Source organism: Marmota marmota, unplaced genomic scaffold (assembly GCF_001458135.2).
Source record: "Marmota marmota marmota unplaced genomic scaffold, marMar, whole genome shotgun sequence".
Lineage (NCBI taxonomy): Eukaryota > Metazoa > Chordata > Mammalia > Rodentia > Sciuridae > Marmota > Marmota marmota.
In genome coordinates this window covers 15,798,685-15,809,280 of record NW_026000153.1, presented here as the reverse complement: position 1 = coordinate 15,809,280, position 10,596 = coordinate 15,798,685, and the positions used below count along the sequence as shown (strand labels likewise).

Sequence of the window (10,596 nt, the reverse complement as noted above, 5' to 3'; positions counted from 1 at the left end):
AAAAAAAAAAAAAAAAAAAAAAAAAAAAAAAAAAAAAAAAAAAGAACTTAACTACCTGAATTTATGAATGAGAAAGCAAAAGATGGACATCTCTTCAAGGCATGCTCTTTTAATCTTCTGAAGCTTTATAATAGCTAGCATGATGTTCTTTTTCTAGAATGCCTTAGAAGTCATGAAAGAAGCTTTGTTTCTAATAGCATGGCAGGTTATTCTGGAGGGTAGTGTCCCAGGGAAATCAAACTGGAAGACATTACAGGGAAACTATAATTTGTGGACTGCTAGAAAGTAATTGTTTTCAACATCTAGGTTTTTGGGAAATAAGCAGGTTTGTGAAAAAGGAAACTAAGAAACCTCCCTGGACTCAAGGACATTTCTATTCTATTCTTCACTAAAACCCAAACAAACAAACTCGTGTTTATATTGAGAGTAATTACAGATTAATTATTCTCTTATCCATGAATCCACACTATTTCTATCTAATATAACCTTCATGAAACAATCCTGAAAGATAATAATTTTTAATTAGTGTTCTTTTTCTGAAATCCCAGGGAGAAGAGGGTATGAATCTTCAGCTTCAAATGTTTAAAAATCAAATGTTTATAAATAATAAATAATAAAATACAAAGCAGACACAGCACCATATGCATGTAGCCTGTAGTCCCAGTTACACAAGAGGCTGAGGTAGAAGGATCACTTGAGCCCACAAGTTTGAGACCAATATAGGCAATATAGTGTCATCCATCTCAAAGCAAAATAATAATAAAATAGAAACTAACCTAATTCAATTAATTAATATTAATTTCTGAAGTCCCTGTTATAGTAAGAAAGAATGTAAAAAAACAAATATCCTCAACTTTTGCAATTAATTTCTAAGGTTTCTCTTTAAATAAACAATTCAGCACCAAAAAAATTTTAAGAAAACATAGATAAATAAAATTAACAAAACAAAAATCACTCATTTTTTGTCAAAGCTCATAATTGCTAGTGTTTTGGGTGCAAATGCCTTTGGAGATTAAAAAAAAACAACAGGTGGATGGATGAATGGATATACAGTCATACCATTTTTGTTCAAAAAACCTAATTGTGCTATATATGATATCATAAACTACTTTTATCCTGTAATAAGGAGATGCCATTCATAATTGTAGATGTAAGATGCAATTCTTAGCTAAACTTCAGGGTAATTTGGCATTACAGAACAAAGCTAAAGGCATTCCACCAAGAACACCAGCTTACTGATTCTCATTGAAGTTCAAAAAGTACAAGTCAATTAGACTCCAGCTACTATGGTACTTCAGATCCTACTATAAACCCCAAAAGGTACTTAGTGCAGAAGTAACGCTAAAGGTATGAAGCAATTACACTGCTTAGGGACATTTGGAGGATAATAGTTTAGATGAATAATGTATGATTCAACAAGTATTGACACCTTATTTCCTAGAACTTCCCTTCCCTTCAAAACATTGCTATTATTGTAAAATTTACAACTAAGCAGATTTTGGAACTGTTGGACAATACTGTTTTAATGAAAACTTATTTATAGAAAGGATGGTATAAAAAGTGTCAGAAAGGGGGCTTTTGAATCAATGTTAAATCAGGCCACAATCAAAGTATAAATCAATGCTAATCCCAATCTTTCTGCTCTTCTATGTTTTCCAGGTTCTGTTGCAGTTAGGTTGGGGTCAAACAATGGGTACAGAAAATAAGGCAGGCAGCACTCATAAAAGCCAATTCCTGGCCTGACCCTTAAAAGCATCCCATGAAATCCTCCAATCCTCTATTACCCTTGGGGGCTACACATTTCAAATAGTATAGCAAGATATGCAGGAAACATGTTAGTGTTGTATTGAGTCACTGAGATTGTGGGCTAATTTGTAGTGCAGCAAGACCTAGCCTATCCTGACTAATAAGGATGCCAGGCACTGGAGGCACAGTGAGTTCTAAGTTCACAGCATCAAAATCAACAACTAGAAAGTCCTTTCAAATTAGACTGATTCACTGTCCCTTTAGAAGCAGTCTTTTCAAACTAGAGTATGTACAGACTTTATTAAAGGATGAATAAATCATTTTGAAGAAATAAATTTCTAGATCAACCTCCATATGTATTCTTCTCTACAACCAATTAACCTGATTTCTTCTGTTCTACAGAGATGTATATTCCTCACACATCCCAGGTCTTACCCTCATTTGAGTTATCGTAAACTTCACATAAATGATGAAAACTTTAAAATATCAACTTAAAAACAGGCAAAGAATTGTTCTTCAAAAATCTTTTAGAAGCTAGACTACAATAGATTGGTATGTAGATATCTAGGAAACAGTACCAATGTATAGATTTCATAATTCAATGTTCATAGGTACAAAATTTATAATCCAGAATCAACAAGCTGAAGAAAAAATTTCTTAGATGCTCAGCCTTCTTCGATGGTCCACCCTGAAGCTAGGTAGTTGTCCAGAGGATCAGAAGTGGTTGAATAAGAAACTAGTGGAGAAAATGATAGTTACAAATTGTTGAATGTGCAGGGCATGGTGGCACATGTCTGTTATCCCAGTGACTCAAGAGGCTGAGGAAAGAGGATCCCAAATTCAGAGCCTTAGCAACTTAGCAAGGCCCAACTTAGCAGAGATCCTGTCTCTAAATAAAATATAAAAAGGGCTGGGGATGTCACTCAGTGCTTAAGTGCCCCTGGGTTCAATCACTGGTACTTCCCCCTAAATAACTGTTGAATGTAAGAGTACCACAAACTCAAGAGATCCTTTGAATTCCTCAATATTGGTTAAGTGGTTCTTCTCTAGGAGAATGGTCAAAGCCAAGACCCATATGCAAATTAGAAAAAGGCATCCCCTGCAAAGGACAACTGAAAAAACAGAGCCCACTCTAGGTACTCTAGGTTGATGAAACATCTTTCTAGGAACTTGAGAAGTTATAATTATCACAGCATAGAAGAAAATGTACATGAGGATTGGAGTGCCAGAAGGAGGACAGTGGGGTATTCCAATATTAGACTGTGAATACAAGGAGCTCCTTCTAATGTAAAAAATATATTGAGTCCTGTTTCACAGAATATTGCAATAACTAGGGGGAAAGGGAAAGGAAGGGACAGCATGGAAGAAATGTGGTAGTGAATATGTTTGTGGGACAAAATATGTTTTATGGTTTGCTTTTTTGTTAATAGCTTCCAGTGGGTATCTGGAGGAGATGTCTAGAGAAAACTTTTGGATTTATTTTGGGTGAAGAGCCATTGAATCCTCCAAGAGACTTCTCTTCAAGTAACCATTTCGGTGTTGAGAATTTGAGAGAATAGAGAAGAGGAATCCTTGTTTCTACAGACACTGGGAGGCCTTGGGGTGGCCTAGCCATGTTAATGTTGCAAATGCTTTAAAATTTGTGTGTGTGTGTATGTGTGTGTGTGTGTGTATGTGTGTGTGTGTGTTTTACTGGCAATTTAATCCAGAGGTGCTCTACCACTGAGCGAATCACCAGTCCTTTTTATTTTTATTTTGAGACAGGGTCTCACTAAGTTGCACAGGCAGGCCTCAAACTTGCAATCCTATTGCCTCAACCCCTCAAGTCACTGGGATTACACATTGCACCATCATGCCCAGCTAAAATTTTTAACATATATTATCAAATAGCCTACCAGAAAGATTATATATAATATGTACCATCAATGTATGAAAACAGTGTTCTCTATCATCTTCCATAACCCTGTATATAATCTTGATTTGGGGTTTTTTTTGTTTACTTATCACAAATTTGACAAGTAAAAATTTGCATGCCACTGTCATTAATTTGTATATCAAAGATTTTCATACCTTTTCTTTTAAATTATTCTTGTTATTGGCCCATATTTTTACAGGTACATTTATCTTTCTCTTTATTGATTTGTATAGTTTATTTAGGTAGTAGAAATATTAACCTTTTTATCAGTCATTATTTATTAAAAGTAATTTTTCCCTGTCTATTCTTTGCTTTCAATTTTCCATTTTTTAAATAAAAAATAATTTCTTTTATGGCATTTGGTATTATCTCAAGATTTCCCAAGACTACCCATAATTTCAGTGATTTGCTAGGAGTCACAGGATTCAGTATATGGTTTTATTCACAGCTAAGGTTTATTACAGCAAAATTACATATAAGAGGACCAAAAAGAAAAAGACACAGTCATATACTGGAAAAAATTCATGCACAGGTTTCTTAGAGAACCTAAAAGGCGATAGACAGACACGTAATTTATTTTTAAAAGTGTGTGTGTATAAATGTACATGCACACATACATATTGCATGTTTTGGGGAAAACCTGAGACTCAGAACCCAAGATTTTTATTGAGGACATTCACATATGTACTCTACTTACCATGTACTAAAATTTCAGACTCCCAGAAGAAAAGCAGATGCTTACCATAAATCACATTGTTTGTCAAACCATCTAAACATCATGAACTGCCTTCATTAATTATGAAGCAATACAAGTGCTAAATTCCCAGATACCATATTTATAAGATGGTCTTTCAGAAACAGCAGCCCCGAGGCCTGCTATATTAACTCTTTTCTACATAGGTGTTATGTTTTTCCAACCTCAGATTATACAGTTATTCATTCATAATTATCTTCTCCATTTAAAAAGCTTTTCATCTCCTATTAAATAGTCAAACTATCTAAGATTTATTTTTTCCTATTTAAGTGTTAAGTGGTTGCTTCTTAGATAAAATATCAATTTTTAAAAAATTTCTATTTTCTTAAAAAATTTTACATTTTTCACACAAAAAAGTGTTATCTTTATTCATTTGCTGCTGCTGTAAGAGACTACTACAGCCTGAATAATTTATTTATAAAAGAGATTTATTTCTCAGTTCCATAGGCTTGAAAGTCCAAGAGAGCATGATGCCTGCATGTGACCTTTGTGCTGTATCATGGCAGAAAACAAGAGGACAAGAGGGCAAACAAGAGAAAGCAAAGGAAGCTGAGTTCACTTTTCTAATAACCCACTCCTGTAATAACTAACCTACTCCCTAATGCATCATGAGAGCTGAGCCCTCATGAACTAAAGGTCCCTTAAAGGGCCCCACCTTCCAATACTGTTACAGTGGCAATTAAATTTCCACATGAGTTTTGGAAAGGACACTCAAATCATGGCAACTGTGCATTTTTTTTTAACTGGAAAAATACAAAAAACGAAGATTCTAATGATATTAAAATTTTATTTACTCATTTTAAAACAAACCTCTAGTGTCTGTGTCTGAAAAACAATATTCATATGCTCTTATTTTTTTTTCATGTAGGAGTATTCTGTCAGCAGTTTTATTATTTTCAATTAAAACTTTTTATAAGTATGATTTAATACACTAATATCTATGCTATACCTGGGTGAAATATATTAGTCTACAAAGAAATAAATTGTATAAAACATTTCACCTATGCTTGGCCACTATGCATACTTAGAAATAAAAAAATTAATATATATATATATATTAGTTGCAGTTGGACACAATACCTTTATTTTATTTGTTTTTATGTAGTGCTGAGGATTGAACCCAGGGTCTCGCCCGCGCTAGGCAAACGCTCTACCGCTGAACCACAACCCCAGCCCAAGATTAAATTTTAATGAAGCAGTGGAATTTGACTCTTAGAGACTCTTGAAAACAAGTCACTTTTAATTTTTCTTTTTCAATAAGAATATTAAGTGAGAGTTAAGTGATCTATTATGGTCAAAGCAGCCCTAACCACATCAGTGAATGAGCTATTTACATCCTAGAGAGGCATTTACTTTTCCACTACTAGAAGACCTTAACATGACACAGCTGACAAGAGGCAGCTCTATAAGGAAAAGAGATAATCGGGAAGTTTCACGAAATATTAAAGATTATGCTCTTTAAAAAAGATTATGCTCTATCCCAGCGGCTCAGGAGGCTGAGGCAGGAGGATCGAAAGTTCAAAGCCATCCTCAACAACATGAGGCTTCTAAGCAACTCAGTGAGATCCTTTCTCTAAATAAAATGCAAAAAAAAAAAAAAGTCTGGGGATGTGGGCTCAGATGGTTGAAGTGTCCCTGAGTTTAATCCCCTAGCAGCCCAAAAAAAAAAAAAAAAATCATGCTCTAAGTGTACACATAATAATTTCTAAGAAAGTAAGTACATGCTGAGAAGTGTTCATCAAAAATACATGATAAATTTTAATCTCTGCATTTATTTACAAGATGAAAGTAAACACAAGGTTTCTGCAGCACAGATGAGAATTATTATGCCTTACATCAAGAAATGCACCATTTCCCCACACCTAATACCTCATGATGATGGAATGAGAACACCTTGGTTAGGCCTGCACATTGGAAGGACAGAACCACAGGAAAGGAATGCCAAAATTGTGAATCTGGGAGTTTGTACAGGATAATTATCTAACTGCCACTGTTACCTTACAAAGGAGAGGGCTAAATCTACCTAAGGTAAACAAATTCTGCTCAGGAAGAAAAGAAAGCCCTTGGGTTCTTAACCCTTTGAATATAAATAAATGTCTCCAGGGGGAATATAAAACAAGCATACTGGATTTACAGTCTTGGCATTGTCTCCAAGGCTCTGGATTTCATATCTTTTAAAATATAAACATATACCTCCTAGAATTTCTTCAACTAGCTATTCAGTCATCTTTTAACTTCCACAGCTTATCCTTTAACCCAGGTTCCAGTTTTCTTAATTTAGAAAGCCCTGACAATGAAGAAATACGGAAATATTTATTTCTCCATATTACTTAGTAAAAACTAATCAAAGTATAGGTATTTGAGGCACTGGTTAATACCTGACACCTACTTAAGATTGTGGTGTTCAAACCCTTTCTGCAGAGCTCTAGGAATTCTTCAGAGGGGCCCCAGAGCCTCTTTGGTAATAGTGGAAGGCAGAGGATAGTAAATGTAGGGGTATAGAGTAAGCAGGGCTCTGGGACCCTAATTCCTGCTTTACAAATAGCTCTTTTGCTTCCAAGTTTTTTTTTTTTTGTTTTTTTTGTTTTTTTTTTGTTCAAGATAAAGTTCTATGGGCTGGTGTTATAGCTCAGTGGTAGAGCACTTGACTAGCATGTGTGAGGCACGGGTTTGATTCTCAGCACTGCATTTAAACAAATAAAATAAAGGCCCATCAACAACTAAAACTATATATTTTTTAAAAAGATAAAGCTCTATGAAGAAAAAAAACAAATTTTGAAACCCACTGAAAAATGAACACACAAAAAAACTTAGATATAAAGATCCACAGCTTTATAAAAACAGACAAGAGCCCATTTATATTTATACTTAAATTTCCTTGTCTTGGTATTCATATTTTAATGAAGTACTTCTAAAACACATCACCACCACTAAGTTAACCAATTATTTCTGGGGGTTCTTCAGGCAGAAGTTCAGAAAGTTCTTGAGGTTCTTCTACCTACTGATCCCTCTGTACACAATGCCATTTGAAGACAGCACCTAGTCACTGATCCTTCCTCCCTTCCCTTTCATCTCTCTTCCCCTAAGCTCACCTACACACAAAGAAATTCAATACAAATAAATGCTGGGGGAACTGACGCCCACCAGCTCAGACATGTAGACTTTAACTCCTTGGTAAAAACATGACAACACCCTGGCTATACTTATAAAGATTCAATAGTTAAGGTTACATCTACTAATCTCTAAATCTAAAGCCGCACAGTAGTTCCACTTTCAAAATTCTACATGCTTCTTTACCTACTGCATTTTTCAAAGGATGCAATGTTTATCAATTTATATTTCTTAGGAGGCAAATTTGCCTGAAATTCTCGGAACTTCAGTTCTAGTGCTTCTTCTGCTTGCTTTGTGAACTTAGGCAAGTCATTTTAACTTTTCTTGGACAATTTCTTATCTGTAAAGAAGAAAGTAGCCTAGTCTCAGAAGAGTACCAACTGGATCTGGAGTTTCATATAATTACTAAGGATTCATTCTCCCTCAGTCCTCATATATACTTGTAAATGTGCTGAGAGGCAAACAGTCATGCATAACCTACCTGTCAAAATTTTCCACTATATTTCTTCCCCACACTATCTTTTTTTAAAAATTTTTTTAGTTGTTGATGGACCTTTATTTTTATTTATTTATATGTAGTGCTGAGAATTGAACCCAATGACTCACACATGACAGGCAAGTACTCTAACACTGAACTACAACCACAACCCTCTCCCATTTCCAATGCAAGTTCATATGTGTAAAAGATAAAAACATTCTGAAGCATAAGCCAAGTTTTTAAAAAAATTACTTATATTACCTTACTAACAAAGTTGAGACCAAATTGTTTATATCACTTGACAGTTATTAAAAAAAAAGGTAATTCTGATCTCCACTCCCTCACTACCTTCACTTCTCTGCCCACTCCATAATGTAGACTGATGACATAAAAGATGAGAATCACTGATCTACATGATGTATGTGACTTATTCATTCAGTAAATAAGTACTTTTTTTTTTAATAATGTACACTTTTTAAGTATTTAAACTTGGGGGGAAGGCAGCATTTTATTTTTCTTGCAGTACTGGGAATTGAATCCGGGGTTTTGCCCACACTAAGGAAGGCCTCTGCCATCCCCAGCTTTTATTCAATAAAGATCTGAGTGTTCAAGTACAGGACAATAAGTTAAGCACGATGGTTGGAAAAAAAAGGATTTTTAGCCAGGACAGGACTATAATATTGTGGATAAACTGGAGTCCTCAAGCCTTAATTCCATCACTAAGCCTTGATGGCATTTTCTTACCTTAAATGACTCTACAATTTATGTCTACAGGAGAAAAGAAATATGGGTGAACCATGGAATTTGCCCAGAATAAACCACCAAAAACGAAAAGTCTGTGTTTAAATCTCCGTTCATCAAGGAGGATGGAAGCCTAGAAGACATCACGCTCTTCAACATGGCATGTCACAGAACATGTCAAAGAGACAAAATGAAGAGCAACGAAAAGCATGGGTCCCAGCTACTCATCAGGCTGTGATTTAATGAGTCTTAAGGTTAAGCTTTGGGCTGGGGATGTGGCTCAGGTGGTAGCGCGCTCGCCTGGCATGTGTGCGGCCCAGGTTCGATCCTCAGCACCACATATAAACAAAGATGTTGTGTTGGCCGATAACTAAAACAAAATAAATATTTAAAAAATTCTCTCTCTCTCTCTCTCTTTAAAAAAAAAAAAAAGGTTAAGATTTCAAAATTCATAGTGGATCCCTATTACAACATTCTGAGGTAGTAAAGAAAGGTTTATAATACAGTAGTAAACCTAAATTTCATCCTCTAAATAAGATTCTGAAACAGACATCTGATACAAAGTCGTGTTTATTATACATGAAGTGTCATTCTTAAATATTACACTTTTTTTCTAACACAACTTTATAAAACAATCAAGATTTTAAGAGCTTTGGCCACATTTTGCTCTTTTTGAAAATTAGTCTCTCTACTTCCTAACCTTCTCCCTATCTCCCATTTAGAGAGAACTGAAACGAAGAGGGTGAAGTCCAGCATTTGTTCATTTGTTTTACTTCAGCTTCTCAAGTTATTCAAAGCAGAGAGCTGCTTTCTGAAATGCAGCTAAGCGTTAGGCGTACTTTTAAAAATAATAATAATAATGTATACTTTTTAAGTATTTAAACTTGGGGGCAAGGCAGGAGTAAAGGAAAGCATCAAGGCGAGCGCCAAGTGTGACCGAGCAGGGAACGCGCCCACAGTGGCGAGCCCTTAGGCCGGAGTCGGGGGTTGGAACGTGGCTACCAAGCAGGGCGACCCGAGGACCCGCGGAGCCCCGAGAGCTGGCGAAGACGACTGCCAAACCACCAAGCCAGGACGCCCGGAGGCGAGAAAGGCCAGAGGGCTGGACGGGGGCGCTCTCCGCAGACACCCCGCGGTAGAAACCTGGGGCTGGGTACCTTTTGCCGCCCGGTCGGAGTCTTAGAAGGTACCTGACTGCGGGCGGCCTGTCCACAGCCCCCTCCCGCCGACCCGGCCGGAGGGGAGACCGATTCTCCGCAGAGCCGCCACCCTCGCAAGCGTCGCCTGCATCGCGCTCCTCTCAGATGTCTCGAGTCCGGGTGTGAGCCAGGCCCGCACCACCCGCAGCCACTGGGGGCGCCCGCGGACACGCCAGGCCCCGCCCCAGTAGGGCGGGTCAGAGTGCGACCCAAGTCGCTCCCTCAGCCAAGCGGACTACTTCCCTGTAGGTCGGCCTGAAGACCGCCACCCTGGAAGAGTGCTTGCTTGGCTGGGTGTTCCGTTTTTCCTTCATCATTTTTCCTTCACTTAAATCTACTCAGTCTCCCCACTGTGCAGTAACCTATTTATGTTGCCGCTCTTTGCGGAACCTTTATGAGGTCGGAACCCAAGCGCAGTAGGGCGCGGGCGGCTGGAGGACTGCTTTGGCAAAGGACAACCAGTTATCTGTGGCGGGTTGGTCGGCACAGTTCCGGTGAGAGAACGCGGCCGTGAGGACTTCGGCTTTGGTTCCTGAAATGCATCGTCCGAATTTTCGACCCCCGACCCCTCCTTACCCAACCCCGGGTGTAGGAGGTTGGGGTGGCGGGAGCGGCTTCCGGGGTACCCCGGGCGGGGGCGGACCACGGCCGC

General features: G+C 37.6%; 2 protein-coding genes across 10 annotated transcripts in view; one reads left to right on the top strand and one right to left on the bottom strand.

Annotated features, from left to right (window-relative positions):
- The window catches only part of Sugct (succinyl-CoA:glutarate-CoA transferase), a 702,721-nt gene extending 692,632 nt beyond the window's left edge, over nucleotides 1–10,089 (bottom strand). For 4 of the 8 annotated variants that reach the window (XM_048786480.1, XM_015490245.2, XM_048786484.1 and 1 more), the window contains exon 1: nucleotides 9,936–10,088. In XM_048786480.1, coding sequence (XP_048642437.1) covers nucleotides 9,936–10,035 — 100 coding nt within the window. In that variant the 5' untranslated portion in view covers nucleotides 10,036–10,088. Of the gene's footprint in view, nucleotides 1–9,902 lie in introns of all 8 variants that reach the window. The other 4 variants (XM_048786483.1, XM_048786481.1, XM_048786485.1 and 1 more) reach the window with 4 other exon arrangements.
- A 59-nt stretch (nucleotides 10,090–10,148) lies between these two features.
- Nucleotides 10,149–10,596, top strand: part of LOC107146194 (M-phase specific PLK1 interacting protein) — a 3,028-nt gene continuing 2,580 nt past the window's right edge. Inside the window, exon 1 of one of the 2 annotated variants that reach the window (XM_015490244.2) lies at nucleotides 10,149–10,587. In XM_015490244.2, the coding sequence (XP_015345730.1) occupies nucleotides 10,482–10,587 (106 nt within the window). In that variant the 5' untranslated portion in view covers nucleotides 10,149–10,481. The remainder of the gene's footprint in view (nucleotides 10,588–10,596) is intronic. The other variant, XM_048786487.1, reaches the window with a different exon arrangement.